Source organism: Diabrotica virgifera, chromosome 3 (assembly GCF_917563875.1).
Source record: "Diabrotica virgifera virgifera chromosome 3, PGI_DIABVI_V3a".
NCBI classification, from domain to species: domain Eukaryota; kingdom Metazoa; phylum Arthropoda; class Insecta; order Coleoptera; family Chrysomelidae; genus Diabrotica; species Diabrotica virgifera.
The window spans coordinates 224,044,210-224,062,177 of NC_065445.1; the positions used below are offsets into that span (position 1 = coordinate 224,044,210).

General features: G+C 31.8%; 1 protein-coding gene across 1 annotated transcript in view; it reads right to left on the minus strand.

Annotated features, from left to right (window-relative positions):
• Window positions 1–17,968, minus strand: part of LOC126881547 (zinc finger protein 852-like) — an 83,251-nt gene that overhangs the window by 31,738 nt on the left and 33,545 nt on the right. The window contains exons 4-5 of the mRNA XM_050645876.1: window positions 10,715–10,847; window positions 5,330–5,570 (exon numbers count right to left, since the gene is read on the minus strand). Of these exons, the coding sequence (XP_050501833.1) occupies window positions 5,330–5,570; window positions 10,715–10,847 (374 nt within the window). The remainder of the gene's footprint in view (window positions 1–5,329; window positions 5,571–10,714; window positions 10,848–17,968) is intronic.

Below are 17,968 nucleotides of genomic sequence, written 5' to 3' on the forward strand. Positions count from 1 at the left end.
TGGCAACATTGTAATAAAACTTGGCGGTTTTTAAGAGGTAGTTATTGTGCATGTTTTTACATACAACTAAGGAATTGATATTCATCATTGGCGCGCATAGGGGTAATGGTCTGAACTTTTCAAAGAAAAAAGATAGTACGCCACTGACATATTTTAAATTAACAATCATTTTCGAATTCCTCGTTAAATTTGCGATAAAAAATCTATCTTCTTATTTAATCATACGACGCGCCGTTTTGCTGCAAAAAATAAAATATCTTAACGCTTCCAAAGTACCTATTCGAATTAGTTTTTATAATGGATGTATGAGTTTATGTAGATGTATGTATGTAGAAACTACTAGAAGTTCGAATATTTTGTAAGGGTTAAGATATTTTATTTTTTGCATAAAAATGGCGCGTCGTATGAAAAAATAGGAAGATAGATTTTTTGTCACAAATTGAACGAGGAATTTAAAAACGATTGTTAATTTGACATATGTCAGTGGCGTACTATCTTTTTTCTTCGAAAAGTTCAGACCATTACCCCTATGCGCGCCAATGATGAATATCAAATCCTTAATTGTATGTCAAAACATGCACAATAACTACCTCTTAAAACCCGCCAAGTTTTATGACAATGTTGCCAGTAGTTTCGGCAAAATCGTAAAAAATGTGTAAAATTTTGTTTTCTTCAACGCCCTGTATCTTGAATGTGGATGGCATTACAAAAAATTTTTATTAAGCAAACCACAATTATTTTTCAGTTTTTTACCTATTCTAGTGACGGTGTTACCTTTTTTGAAAAATATGTATAAAATTGTATCAAAAAACGAAAAAAAAAAACCGAAAAATGCGGTTTTTTATTTTTAAAGGAGCGTTTCACCAATTTTAAAAATTTGAAAAAATTCAGGATGAAACATTGTGCAAAAATACACGTTATATATTTTTTTCGTGAAAACGAATGTTTTAGTTATTTTTTTTTATACTCATTTAAAGTTTAAAAATTGTTCTAAAATTTAAATTTCCCGCCAAAAATTAAAAAAACAATTTTTTTTCGGACAGAACTTTTTAAAGCTTACAACTTTTTTATTTAAAGTTTTTCGCTAGTTCTCGATGCGGCTGAGATAAAAAATAAAAACATAAAAACCCTAATTAGGCTCTAGGTGGGTCACATGACCACCTAGGGGGCTAAAAATTTAAGAAAGTAAGTTTCACTATATATGCTAAACGGTGACCTATATGGAATTCGAATCGAGTTGGGGGCACTTATCATCATCTTACCCGGCTAGGCCCTTTATTTTGATCTTGTAATTTTTTTAATAATTGTTTGGATGTTGATAATATCATTTGTTGTGTTCGAGTTGGATTTTAAAATTTTTAAAACTGAAAGTGAATCGGAGAAGATAATGGCATTCTGTTCCTCTTCCTGTTGTACATATTCTAGTGCTTTTAGAATTGCTATTGCCTCAGCTGTGAAGATAGATGTGTTTTTATGTAGCTTATAATGTTTTTGTATACGTTTAGGTATTACGAAGGCACAACCTGTGCCCTCAGTGTTTTTTTATCCATCAGTGTAAATTGTGACATAGTTTGGATGTTGGTCTAAAATTTGATTAATAACTATGTTATTAGATGATGCTAATTCTGAGTAATGGGGTATATTCACATCACATACAACAAAGTGAACAAAGTAATCGATCTCTACCTTTGTTTGTGGTTGTAGGGTCACGTTTCTTAATGCTTCACAAATAGGAGGAGAGTTCTTATGTATCCAAAAAGGCTTAGTTAAGTCGTATTCGTTTAACTTGTATCTGCTACTAATGAATGATGAATTTTTCTTTAGTGATTTAATAATCATTTTTTCAGCTAAAAATGATCTTCTAAGTTCTAATGGGGGTTCGATTGCTTCAGCTCTTAACGGTTCAACTGGTGTAGATTTCATTGCTCTCAAACATAATCTAAGTGTTTTGTTTTGTATAATGTCCAGGTTACGTAGATTGGTTTTATTTGCCGTTCCATAAAGTGTACAACCATAATAAAATGTTCTTGTTATTCAACTCTTCTTTAAGTATTGGCAAACAAAGTCTGTTGCATTCTGCTGATAGATTTGCTTACACTTATTTTATGAAGAAACTACTAAATGAAGAAAAATGTGTGGCAAATTCATCAGCGGTATGCAGTAAACTTTGGTTGTCAAAGTCTGCTGCAGTCAAATACTTAAAGAAGTGAATAACAAGAACATACCAATAATAGAGGATAAGCCAATGTAAAACACATGTATCTATCATACACTATACGTAACACACAATACATAACAACACAATTTACAATTTTACCCAAAACTCATTAATACGAACGCAGAATCACACACACATATACAATTATTGTACAAAATACTCAGAATAATCAGAATTTTATGTATCATAGGGCATAAAAGCATTCACCCTCATATCTTTCCAGCCAAGCTGGCTGTTGCCTACAACCATCAAGGCAAGTACATTTAACATAGATTTTGTTGACCGTGATATGACATGGCCACAACAACAACAGTTTTGCGGTTATACACAGATTTTAACAAGATTTTTCTTTAATCTCTCTTTAAGGACCATTTTCGGAATGGAAGTCAAAACGTCAGTATTTTTTAGGTAATGATATAATTTTTGTTACAACCAAACTGTGTCTAATGCCATATAAACCTAACAATTAACATAAAATAATATAATATACACTAAGCATCAAAATTAACGTACCACCTTAAAAACGGGACATTTTTGATGTCTCGTATTTCCTACTCCTGTTGTCCGATTTTAGTGATTTTTTTAATATGTTATAGCTTTATTCTTCAAGAATATCGTTGTAATATTATTGTTGCTAAACAGATAAGTGTCATTGTATACCGGGTGTAACAATGATAGTGTGTTTTATCCTCAAAGTTTGGAACACCCTGTGGAATATTCTGGCGTATATAAAATATTGAAATTAACTCAACTGTAGCCTTAGGTATTCTTAAAATTTTGCTTTTTGATCCATTCGCTTATGTTGGATAATAAAAAAGTTAGGTACTTTAACAACTAGCAACGTTCTTCATCAATACAGGGTGTTTCTAAATAAGTGCGACAAACTTTAAGGGGTAATTCTACATGAAAAAATAATGACCGTTTGCTTTATAAACATATGTCCGCAAATGCTTCGTTTCCGAGATACGGGATGTTGAATTTTTTCTTACAAACTGACGATTTATTTATTTCTCTAAAACCGGTTGAGATATGCAAATGAAATTTGGTAGGATTTAAGAGGTAGTTATTGCGCATTTTTTGGCATAAAATTAAGAAATTTAATATTCACCATTGGTGTGCATACGGGAAATATGACCGGGTAATATGACCAGTATGCACGCCAATGGTGAATATAAATTTCTTAATTGTATGTCAAAAAATGCGCAATATTTTAAAACCTACCAAAGTACCCTGCACAAACCTTACGGAAATTAGGTCCCAGTGGATTTCGATCATACTTTGGGAAAATACTCTTTGAAGCATCCTGATAAAAAGTTCTCATGGGCACAACTCAATCGTATGAAGGATTTTTAAGATATAGAGGCACAAACTCGGAAAATTATAAGATTTACTGGGTATTCCAATTCCCTGAGTTACTGATTATCTGGCAACATGTAGAAGTTTGGACCAAGAAAAGTACTAGTAGTCTAGTATTTTTTCCTGGCTATCCAATGGCGACCTTTACTTTGACCTTGACCTTCAACGGACGTCATCTTCTAGAGTTTCGAGGGTTTTCGGCATTAAATTGATATAAACAGATTACTCATGGGTTTTTGGGATCGCTAAACACGAATATGCCATCAGAATTGACCTCCGGAGGACGTGGTGACCAGGGTCACTGCAAGGGACGTCATCTTCTAAAGTTTCAATGGTTTTCGGCATTTAATTGATGCAAATGAATTACTGGAGGGTTTTTTGAGGTCGCTAAACACGAATATGCCACCAGAACCGACTCTAGGAGCACCTGGTTTTCAAGGTCAATGAAAGGCGCTCCTGGAGTTTCGAGGGTCTTTGGTACTACATTAATGCAAACGGATTAGTTATAGGTTTTTGGGGTTGCTGAACACGAATACGTGATCAGCACAGACACAGGAGCACCTGCTGCCTAAGACAGGTTATCTTCTGAAGTTTCGGAGGAATCACATGGATTACTCTTAGGTTTTTACCTCCAGAAGATAACTTGTCTTAGGCACCAGGTGCTCCTGTGTCTATGCGGATAACGTATTCGTGTTCAGCAACACCAAAAACCTATAACTAATCCGTTTGCATTAATGTAGTACCAAAGACCGTCAAAACTCCAGGAGCGCCTTTCACTGACCTTGGAAACCGGGTGCTCCGGGAGTCGGTTCTGGTGGCATATTCGTGTTTAGCGACCTCAAAAATCTCTCCAGTAATTCATTTGCATCAATTAAATGCCGAAAACCCTCGAAACTCTAGAAGATGACATCCGTCGATGGTCAAGGTCAAAGTAAAGGTCGCCATTGGATAGCCAGAAAAAAATCCTAGACTACTGAAACTTTTCCTTGATCCAAACTTCTACATGTTGCCAGATAACCAGTAACTCAGGGAATTGGAATACCCAGTAAATCTTATAATTTTCCGAGTTTGTGCCTCTATATCTTGAAAATCCTTCATACGATTGAGTTGTGCCCATGAGAACTTTTTACCAGGATGCTACAAAGGGTATTTTCCCAAAGTATGAACGAAATCCACTGGGACCTAATTTCCATAAGGTTTGTGCGGGGTACTTTCATTTGCATATCTCAACCGGTTTTAGAGCAATACATAAATCGTCAGTTTGTAAGAAAATATCCCGTATCTCAACAAACATTCAATATTTTTCATGCAGAATTACCCTTCAAAGTTTGTCGCACTTATTTAGAAACACCCTGTATTGATGAAAAACGTTGCTAGTTGTTAAAGTACCTAACTTTTTATTATCCAACATAAGCGAATGAATCAAAAAGCAGAATATTAAGAAAGCCTCAGGTTACAGTTGAGTTTTAATTTCAATATTTTATATGCGCTAGAATATTCCACAGGGTGTTCTAAACTTTGATGAAAAAACACACTATCATTGCTACACCCGGTATACAATGACACTTATCTGTTTAGCAACAATATTACTACATCGGTATTTTTTAAGAATAAAGCTATAGCATATTAAAAAAAATCACTAAAATCGGTTTTAAAAACAGGTTTAGGAAATACGAGACATAAAAAATGTCTCATTTTTAAGGGGGTGCGTTAATTTTGATGCTTAGTGTATGTAGTAAGTTTAAATCTTTTTACCTGTCACACTGATGAACTAAAACAGCACGATGTAATGTCATGTGTCTTGTAAGATGATTTACTCTCGAAAAGGAGGCCCCACAAACATGACATACTTGATTTTTACTGCGGGATTTCTTAACAAATACATTTTCAGCATCAGGAATGCCAGCTTCAGCATCTTCATCTTCTTCTTGTTTAGTATCGTTAATATTAAGTTCATCCAATTTAATTTCATGTTTTGTTGAAACACCGTCTTCGCCTTTAAGTAGAATTCAATTAATGACATTTTATTAATTCTATAAAACAATTAAGTACAAAAATGCTGGCAATATAATAAAATCGTATTCATATGTTATATAGATTTCCAAAAAGCATTTGACAGAGTTCAACATGGTAAACTCATGCATGCATTGAAACACATACGCCTAGATCCCAAGAATATTAATTTAATCAAAAATATACAGGGTGTCCCGGAAAGATTGGTCATAAATTATACCACAGATTCTAGGGTCAAAAATAGGTTGATTCAACCTCACTTACCTATATACAATAGTGCACACAAAGAAAGTTACAGCCCTTTGAAGTTACAAAATGAAAATCGATTTTTTTTTCATATATCGAAAACTCGTTAACAGATTTTTTATTGAAAATGGACATGAGGCATTCTTATGGCAGCAACATCGTAAAAAAAATTAAAGTAAAATTTGTGTACCCCATAAAAATTTTATGGGCGTTTTGTTCCTTTAACCCTTAAACGCCCAACCTTTTTTAGGTTCCATGTACGCCCAAGGGTGGGTAAAAAATGTCCACCTCGAAAATAGCTAATATATTTATTGAGAGTTGTTGGAAATGGATTAAACTTGAGAATCTTATGCTTAATAAACACAGCACCTTCTAAAATATTAATATAAACAATTTACAAACCTTACAACAAAATTACAATGCACATCAAAATTAACATACCAGTAAAAACCAATAATTCAGATTTGTCGATTTTCTCCACATTCTTCCCGTCAGCCTCCTCATTGGCGGATAATTATGTAGATTATGTAATTATACGTCGATAATTATATGGATTATCTTCCTACCAACGAGAAATTATATATAAAAATTAGGGACAAGTTTTACCAATGGTGTACTTTTTATGCCCACCCATATTTAACTCAAGGTGCTACTTTTATTTTCAAAAATATCGATAAAACCAAATTAACATTCGATAAAGAGCTGTCTTTTTAACAATAAATAATTTTTTTTAAATTTTTAAACACGTAATAAATATGTTACAAGGGAATACGCATTAGGTGGACATTTTTTACCCACCCTTGGGCGTTTAAGGGTTAAACCCCCCAAACTTTTGTGTACGTTCCAATTAAATTATTATTGTAGCACCAATAATTAAACACAATGTTTTTAAAACTTTTTTGCCTCTTAGTATTTTTTCGATAAGCGAGTGTTTACCGACATATTTTGAATATTTGTCGAATCCACCACATATTTGTATACAGTTAAATACAATTATAGAGACCTGTTACTAATCTGAAAATTTATTTATAATTTACATTTTTAGGTATATTTTGAAAAAGAAGCCACATCTTGATAAAAGGTGACTTGTCAAAAAAAGACTAAGAGGCAAAAAAGTTTTAAAAACACTGTGTTTAACTAATGGTATCACAATAATAGTATAATTGGAACGTACACAAATATTTGGGGGGTTTATAGGAACAAAACCCTCATACAATATTTATGTAAATATATTAAAAAAGAAGCCGCATCTCGATAAAAACTGGCTTATCGAAAAAATACTAAGAGGCAAAAAGTTTTAAAAACGTTGTGTTTCACTAATGATACCACAATAATGAATTAATTGAAACGTACACAAAAGTTTGGGGGGGTTTAAGGGAACAAAACCCCCATAAATTTTTTATGGGGTGGACAAACTTCACTATAATTTTGTTTTAAGATGTTCCTGCCATATGAATGATAAATGTTCATTTTCAATAAAAAAATCTCTAATAGTTTTCGATATATTGAAAAAAATCGATTTTCATTTTGTGACTTCAAAGGGCTGTGACTTTTTTTATGAGCACATTTGTACTAAGGTAAGTTAGTTTCAATCGAACAATTTTTGACCCCAGAATGTGTGGTATATTTATGACCAATCTTTTCGGGACCTGTATATCACCAGCAAACAGCAGTCGTCTGGGTGGAAAATAGTGAGACAAACCAAGTAGTAATTCAAAGAGGAGTTAGACAGGGATGCGTACTGTCGCCACAATTATTTAATGTGTACTCCCAACTAATATTTTAGGAGGCACTATAGAAAAGAACTGAAGGTGTAAGGATTGGATTGAGCATCATTAATAACATAAGATTTCCAGACGATGCTGCAATCATGACAGAAAATATAGACGATAAAAAAAAAGATGGGACTAACAATGAATATAGATAAAACTAAATACATGGTGATCTCGAAGACTCCTGTTGACAATATACATCTGACATTGGAGCGTAAAGGTCGGAATAGAAAAAGCTCAAAAAGCATTTATAAAATACAAGTCAATGTTTACAAATATGAAATTGAGTATGGCTATCAGAACGAGGTTAATCGAACGTTATGTTTGGTTGCAAGTACTATATGGCGTAGAAGCTTGGACTCTGAAAACCCAATCGGTAAAAAATGGAGGCATTCGAAATGTGTCTATGTAGGTATATACCTATACAGGATGTTTGGTAAAGAATGAGCCATAGCTTAATCTTAGATTCCTGAGCTTAAAATAGGTCGAATTAAGCTAACTTACCTTAGTACAAAAGTTGATAATAACCGAAATACAGGGTGTCAAAGTTAAACTTTTATTTTATTTATTTTTGAATATTTCCTGACAGGCATGGGACAACAACACGAAATTTGGTAAGTGGTGCTGGTATTGTACAATCTACTAAATTATGTTAAACAAACGTTTCTAGCTACAGTATTTCTCATGATCATCTTTCAGTGCGTCACAGTTTTTCGATTTCTTTCTAACGCATTAAATTGTATGTGACAGAAAAAAAGGCACGTCGGTGATTACATTTCGTCGGTGACATTTTTATAACATTTATTCTAGTTATTCTAGTTGTCGATAGATGGCGCCATAATAAAAAAATAATTTTTTTTTTTTAATTAGATAATAATATTACAAATATAATCTGTATAATTTATAAGACTATACAAATCAAAGAAAATACCATTTTATAAATGCAAGAAACACTTTTGATTTGTTTTTATTCCAAATTGAAAATAAAATGTGACAACTGTCAGATTTAACTAAAATGTCATGTTAGAATAAATGTCATAAATGTGTATTATCACGGACTTACCCTTTTTCCTATCATTTGTTACGCACTGAAAAATGATCATGAGAGCTACTGTACTACCAGAGGAGTATGACGGGGGAACGTGAATGGTTGACCCTTCCCAAATTCTACGCCATTGGCGGAATTGCTATTTTAGTGCAATTTTTTGATTCTCCAATACTTTCTACGTAAAAAACATACTCTTCATCCGTAACGATAAAGCCATTAGTTTTCGAGATATTTGAAGCTAAAAACGAAGGAGCATAATAGATTAATCAAAATAAGTGTGACTTTTCATTTTTAACTTCAAATATCTCGAAAACTAATGACTTTATCGTTACGAATAAAGAGTATATTATATGCATAGAAAGTATTGGAGAATCTAAAAATTATGCTAAAATAGCAGTTTCATCAGTGGCGTAAAATTTGGGAAGGGTCAACCATTCACTTCCCCCTGTCGTACGCCTCTGGTATTAACAACAAACGATTATTTAACATAATTTAGTAGGGAGTACAGTACCTACACTTTCTGCCAAGTACCATAAGGCTATGTCAAATAGTTTGATAGTAAAGGGCACACATAGTTCTTAAAGTTTTAAATAAAGAATAAATTATTTAAAAAAAAAGAATACTTTAAAATAATTTGACATATCCGTGTGATACTTGGCAGAAAGTGTAGGCACTGTACACCCTACTAAATTATGTTAAATAATATTTTCTGGCTACTACCAGAGGCGTACGACAGGGGAAAGTGAATGGTTGACCCGTTGACCCTTCCCAAATTCTACGCCACTGATGAAACTGCTATTTTAGCATAATTTTTTGATTCACAAATACTTTCTTTGTAAAAAACATACTCTTCAATAAAGCCATTAGTTTTCGAGATATTTGAAGTTAAAAATGAAAAGGCACACTTATTTTGATTAATGTATTATGCTCCTTCGTTTTTAGCTTCAAATATCTCGAAAACTAATGGCTTTACCGTTACGAATGAAGAGTATGTTTTTTACATAGAAAGTATTTGAGAATCAAAACATTTCACTAAAATAGCAATTCCGCCAGTGGCGTAGAATTTGGGAAGGGTCAACCATTCACGTTCCCCCGTCGTACGCCTCTGGTAGTAGCCAGAAACGTTTGTTTAACATAATTTAGTAGATTGTATAATACCAGCACCACTTACCAAATTTCGTGTTGTTGTCCCATGCCTGTCAGGAAATATTTAAAAATAAATAAAATAAAAGTTTAACTTTGACACCCTGTATTTCGGTTATTATCAACTTTTGTAGTAAGGTAAGTTAACTTCAATCGACCTATTTTAAGCTCAGGAATCTAGGGTTAAGATATGGCCCATTCTTTACCAAACACCCTGTATGCGTATTTTGAAAATTCCTTGGATTTCAAAATCTCAAACGAAGTAGGATTAAGAAGAATAATTGAATCGCTTATTTCAGAAACAACCTAAGTCACATTTTGGCGATTTTGAATTTTTTACACCAACATGTATTTCTGTGTGTTACACACAATTATTTATTTCAGAATACACATAAGTCCCGTAAGCATAGTTGATTTTATAACGATTTAAAATATTCATATTATTTCTGAAACCACCTTAGTCCCACAGAAATACATGTTAGTGTAATAAACTCAAAATCGCCAAAATGTGACTTAGGTTGTTTCTGAAATAAGCGATGCAATTGGACATAACAGAAATCTTATGAACACAATTAAAATAAGAAAAACATCGTATCTGGGCCACATACTTCGAAACGATAATTACTCTCTGCTACACGTCATTATGCAAGGAAGAGTAGAGGGAAGAAAAGGCTTGAGAAGAGATCTTGGCTGAGGAATATCAGAGATTGGACTAGCCTCAGTGTTGAACAGATATTTCACGTTGCAAAAGACAAGGAAGCGTTTAAAAAAAGTGATCGCCAACCTTCGTTAGAAGATAGTTCAACAAGAAGAAGAATGGTTGAATTTTATTTACGACATAAATCAGTTTCTTATGCCATGGTCCTAAATTTACATAAATATGGTAAATGTTTAAACTATGTGCATAAAACAACTTACCATCTTTAGCATCAGATTTATTCTTCTTGTCAGTATCACTGTCCATTTCCTCCATTCCATGTTCTTGTTGCATGTGGTGTAAGAAACTTTTCCTATATTTGAATTTTCTGTCACAATAGTCACATTCCATAATCTACATTGAATACATGCATTATTAGTTTTAATAAAATTTTTTTCAAATAGGAACATTTTAAAAAATATATTAATTCATCAATCAGAAAAATCAAATTAATTCCATAGTTTAATAGTTTTACGCAGAACTTCAAACTTAAAACCAGTTCATACTAGTAAACATTTACAATATATAGACGGTGAAGTTTATTATAATGTTATTCTCATTACTAGAGAATTCATGACCATGTCATACAATTTGGGCTTTATTAGAAGCAATCTACATCATTCAAACATACGCTTGATTCGTGTGTAACGGCATGAATATACACATAGTACTTGCCTTCTAGGCACTGCTTTAATGTATCTAATAATTTGTAGCGAAAATCCGTCAAATACAAGTTCGGAACCAATGTCTAAGTATATTCAGTGCGCGCGTAGAATATGAAAAAATAAAGATATCTCTGACATCATTTAGGGTGTAGTAACAAAATGTTCGTTATGTGTATTAAATGGATCAGAGAATTAAAATTTAATACTTTCGACGTTGCCAAATTTCTGAGATATACGGATAAAATGCCTACTTTTAAATAGAACCATCCGTATATTTTACAATCTTCTGTTACAGTTTTTTATTGTCGATGCAGCATATATCGTGTTAATGGCCAATATTGACGGAATACATATGTAGAAGATAATAAAAATATTTGTTATTACAACCATTGATATTACCATAAAGAGAAAATAAAATGAGCTATTTGATATTTGTTAAAGTTTAAAAAAGCTTTCTGTTTTTGTTAAGTATCAGTTTCATTTAGTTAAATTTGGTAGGTTCTATTGTCAGTAGGTCAGTCGTGATTTACAGTCAGTAAATACGTTGTGATAGTTTTTGAAAATATGCTTAACAGCGATAAAATCGGACGAATATACTGTTACATTAAGAGGAAAGGAACATTTTGACGCCTGTCAAAATTTTCAATGTATTTTAATCCTGAGAAAACTAATAAGTATTTTTGAAAAATTTAAACGCAGAATGAAAGATTACTTTATTACCGAGGGCCTAAAGTCCCCTAGAATGAATAAAAAGTTTCTTTTGAATGAGATATTTGAAATTAAAAATCACACTAAATTTTCTGTTGGATTTTCACTCCTGTAACTTATTAAAATAAACATAATAGAAGTTTTCAGGGACTTTCGGCCCTTGGTAATAACGTAATCTTTCATTCTGCGTTTAAATTTTTCAAAAATACTTATTAGTTTTCTCAGGATTCGAAAAAAATGAATCCTATTTAAATAGCATTGAAGCCGAAAGTTCGTACCCATCCCCTTAAGAGTATACGATAGCGATCAACAGGTAGCAACAAACGCGGTCCAAGATTGCGGCTGCGATTTTGAATATTTTGTCGAGATATTTGGCACACATATTCGTAATATAATAAAGAATGGGGGTACAGAGCCCAATTTGAGAAATATGTTAATATGTGGAAATTACTCTATAACTAAATAAAATATTGCAAAAAGGAGCCTGTACCGAAGAACAAAAAAATAAACTTTCTTCAAATAAACTTTTTTATGCCATGCCTAGATTTTGTGTCAAATTGGATCTACTAAAAATCGATTTTCTATAACAAGAAATCGAACGTGACTGACTCGGCAACATTTCGCGCCTATGAGTAAAAAAATTATTATTTTTGATAGTATAAATGTCACTGTCAGTGTTGAATTACCGACGCACTGTTGCCTCACTGTTGAAAGTTCGCAGAACTTTCGAAAAACAAAAATATTGATGACGCGCTACTGTTTAGTCTTAAGGCTATGGGTACATAATTCGCAAATATTTTACGTGTATCCCTACTTTTTTTGTCTTTACACGGGAAATTACGTGTAGTAAAATTCACACTGGTATGGATATGTAAACATTACTAGAATGTCATTCCACTTGAAAATGTCATCATTAATTTAAAGAGATGGGTTTTGAACGTTCTTGGATAACTGTTATTTTTATAATTGCAAATTATTAATTCAGTTAATAAATGTGATAATTTTTTCACTAACTATGTATTCAGTGATTGTAATAATTTATTTGTACAACAAAGACTAATACTCAATCGAGAAAAGAGGAAAAGTGTTAAAGTGATTTTTTAATAATATATTGTTATGGAACGCTTACAATTTTGAACATCTTTAACAACAAAATACTTGGATCACAGAATATATTATTCTCTGCTTGGATCTTCCACAAATAATACACAATAAATAACTTTTTATTAAGTTCACGTCTTAAATCAATTATTTATCAAATACACTATATATCAATAATATTTAATCAATAACTCAACATATTCCCGATGCAATGTCAAATATTTAAAATTGTCACTGATTGTCAGTGTCTGACTGACAATATATGCTGACAATATTATATTCGGCTGAGTGCGTTGTAAGACAAAGATAGATTTGGAAAATATTACCACGGCATTGTGTTCATTTTTTTCGAATCCTGAAAAAACCAATAAATATTTTTGAAAAATTTAAACGCAGAATGAAAGACTAAATTATTACCGAGGGCCGAAAGTCCCTTAGAATAAATAAAAAGTTTATTTTGAATGATATATTTGAAATTAAAAATCACACTAAATTTTCTCTTAGTTTTTCACCCCTGTAACTTATTAAAATAAACATTATAGAAGTTCTCAGGGACTTTCGGCCCTCGCTAATAACGTAATCTTTCATTCTGCGTTTAAATTTTTCAAAAGTACTTATTAGTTTTCTCAGGATTTGAAAAAAATGAATCCCCATTTGATTAGCATTGCAGCCGAAAATACGTACCGATCCTCTTAAACAGATCGTCAAAAAATTGACAAGTTTAATACTAAAAGTATGTATGTAGTGACAGATAATACTAAAAAATTATGGAATTTGAGTAAATTTTACTAGCTACATTATTTGTAGAACATGAACACACAAAGACGTATGTGAAATGTAAAATATGTAATAATAAGTATGAAGACAGAACGGGTATAGCAGGTGGGACTGCATCTAAAATTATTCTGAATTTGAGAAAAGTGGACATGTACCAGAACTCCACAAAAGTGGTCGCCCTGGTATTCCAGAGGAAACAAAAACTAACATTTTTTTCTTCGATGTTGGAAGATCGACATCAGGCTACTAGAATAATAATTGCAACCGAAAATCAAATCAGTCAAACAACTGTTGTTATTTATTAAAAAAAAAAGAAAAATGAAATCACTATAAAGCACATTCTGTATAGTAAATGCATGAAGACGATCCAGATCGCAGAATGGGGTTCTGTGATACAACGATTTACTATATATTAACACTAATCCTAATTGTTTTATCCAAATCCTTTTTTCTGTTGAGACCACGTTCCCTTTATGGGAACGTATTATTTAAATGGTACGTTCCCTTTATGGGAACGTATTATTTAAATGGTACAGTCAATAAACAAAACAGAAGGTATTGGTCAGATGAAAATCCGCATTGGATTTCTATTTATTTCCATCCATCCATCCAATGGCACTACAGCCCAAATCGAGCCTTGGCCTCCTTCAATAAGCTTCTCCAATCATTTCGATTTACCGCTGTTCTTTTCCATGAACGCGTTCCCAGGAAGTTCCTGGCATCCTCATCGACTTCGTCTTCCCATCTCTTTTTAGGTCTTCTTCCCTGCATTCTTGCATTCAACAATTTTCTGGGGATTCTATTCTCATGCATGCGGACCACGTGCCCTGCCCACCGTAATCTCTGCATTTTAATGTGTTGTGATAGAGTTGGTTCGCTATATTGCTTTTTATTGCTATTTCTATTTATTTGATAACGTCAAATTTTATACTATAACCCGTGATCGAAATAATACCCACTTTCTGTCACTGGCTGTTGCGTTTAGTAAATTTCCGACTTATTTCGTATGCTTTAAATGATGACGCACGGGTAAAGACTCGTGGACTCAACTGTATATCATACAAGAGTGGATCATCGTAGGAATAAAATTTTGCATTTGGATCCATGACGTCACTAGACTACTCTTACATGGCGGCATATTTTTAAAATTTTTATCTAAAACAACATTTTAAGATTTAAAGCTAAGCCAGTTTCTCCAAATGTACATAAAGACCTTTGTAATAAAAAAAATAGAGGGGCAGACATAAAAAATATTTTACACTTGATGTTTAAAATATTTTGGACAAGAAAACCTGTGGAAAGTAAATGTTGCTAAATCGTTAACTGATACGGGGTAAAATTTTTGGTTGGTTAAAACCTGCTAGGCTGTAGATTAATGTATTTATCAGTAAATTAACAAATAAAACTTCCATGTATTTTACTGCTATGTTTATTTAGCTTTTAAAATTATTCTCTAGAATAAGATCCTATGAAATAATTTATTAAAAAATCATTTTTCCATGACTAAAAAGCATTTTTAGCCAAAACTAATGACGAAATAGGCTTATTAAGCTTCATTTGTTTACTTATTTCTGGTAAGTACTAAGTAAACAGTTTGTATCCATTTGTCTCTAAATGGTCAGTTTGCTAGTAGGATATTATTCTAGCTTCTGCGTCAATTATTTATTGACTAGTAAAGAAAAAGATTTTTTTAATTATTAGACATTTATTACAATTTATAACATTACCCAAGTATTACACTCAAACATTTTACCTTCGATCTGTGAGATGTTTTATGTTCAAACGCAAAAGCAATAGCAATAAGACTACATACAAGGTTATCATAGAGAAAAGACAAATGTTATATCCGTTATAGACAACTAACAATACAACTACTGTCATGGATTCAAATGCAAAATTTTATTCCTACGATGATCCACTCGTTATCACACGGGGTTTTACAGAAATCTTTGTTTCCATACTTTAGGTGCGCACTGTATTTCTGATAGATTCCATTGATAGGAAAGAATTAATAGAGAAAAATGTTTAATTTCCTTCATAGATTTATTGAAAATTTACCTTTTTTGATTTAGTATCTGAAAACGTCCTTAGGGCTTTCATTTTATCTTCATCCTCTATGCCATGAGTAGATAAATGCCTTACAAGATGGCTATTTTTTGTAAATGATTTGTTGCATAACTAAAACCAACAATTTTTTAATAAAACAAATGTTTTTGAAATTTAACAGCTACTAATTACTTTAAGCATATTTCATGCACAGAAGAGGTGAAAATAAAATAAAAAATCACTTTGACTGACTAAAAAAACTAAAGCGAAGAAGAATACAGATACACTGTTGAGGAAAAAATGTATTCGCGAAAATCATAAAAAGGTACATATACTCTGAATTATATTTTCACACAAAAGCTAATTTAAAACAAATTTACAGATATTTCAAGAATGTGAAACGAAAAAATTTGATGAGTATAATATGTATAGGATTCTAAAAAATAATGAAAATCCTGGTAATTTGATTTTGCTTAAAATATACTCAAGGTGTACCATAAAAAATGATTAGTTAAAAGAAATTCCTTGTGGTGGATGCTTTATGTGCAACCATTCCTTGAAATTTTGCAGCTATATTTTTTATTACTAATAGTGAGATGTAATTTAGTATGTTAAAAATTATAAAAAAACAAGAAGTGCCCCGTATAATTTTATCCAGACTATAGTTATGTAAGTAATAATTAAACAAATATTTTTTATAAACTCGACTAAAATTTTTTCCGCCCTTGCTGATATTATTTTAGATTTATTGTATCATTCGAAACAAAAAAGGTCTTTTGTAATTTTTCTCTTGTTGATCGTTTGTCAAAAAGTTGATCGTTTTCGAGTTTTAAATAATTTAAAACTATAAAAAATGAAAAATGACGATTTTTCGTAAAAAAAAAGTAAAAAATATCATTTCAAACCTTATTCTCTCAGTTTTTGACAAGTATTTTGAGTTTATTTCATTTTAAAACATTGTTTTAAAATGTTTTTTGAAAAGTCAATACTTTTTGAGGTATTTGCGAGTGAAAAGGCATGGTACATTCCATGTCAAATCACTCAGGCAAAAACTTTTGGATCTCCGATTTTTCTGAAACTTGGTGTATAGCTTCTGCGGGACGTAAAAATAAGATATTTAAGGTCAAAAAGTCTTCTTCTTTTTTTCTCAAAATGTTATTTTATGCGATTTTACAGTGATTTGGTGTTTATTTAAAGAAATTTGCATTTTCTATCGTAAAGTATCAATGAAAAAAAATAATATTGTAATAGAAGGGACTCAAAAATGTCATTATGTGGCATTATAACAAGTTATTTTGGTTCAAAACAAGTTTTTGATCAAATTTTATAGTGTAGAAAACGTTAAAATACATTTTTAGATTTTCCTCCATTCCCAAAATACATAATAATCGATTTGGCTGAAAATTTGCTCACAGATAGCCGAAACATAGGACTTTAAGTGGTTAAAAGGATTTAAATTATATTACAATACCAAAAAAGTAACATGCAATAATATCAGACTCAAAAGTATATTAGTCCAGTCGGGATAGCATTGGACCTTGCATGCCGAGCTGCCCAAAATTTTATTTTTCTAATCTTTAGGGGGGTCAATAGTAGCTTAAATTTAAAATCGCGAATGAATTCCTCCGTTACGTTAGCCGCCATCTTGATTTTAAAGGAGAACCGTTTTTGCTCAATATCTCCGCCATTTTTAACTTTTCGACAAAAATGGTAGGAACTGAAATTGTTCCAAATAAATCGTGTTTACAATTATTACAATTTCTTTTTAAAAATTTCTGTCGTGAGGTCGACATTTTCCGAGTTAACTGTACTGACAGTAGACGCCTATATTTTTGACTATGATATTGCATGTAGCTTTTTTGGTATTGTAATATAATTCAAATCCTTCTAACCTCTTATGTTTCGGATAGTTTGGATATTTCTATGTTTTCCTATGTTTTGGATATCTGTGGGCAAATTTTCAGCCAAATTAATTATGATGTATTTTGGGAATGGAGGAAAATGTAAAAAACAGTATTTTAACGTTGTCAAAAACTTGTTTTGAATCAAAATAACAACTTGTTATAATGCCATATAATGACATTTTTGGGTCCCTTCTATTAAAATATTATGTTTTCCATTAATACTTCAAGATAGAAAATGCAAATTTGTTTAAATAAATGCCAAATCACTGTAAAA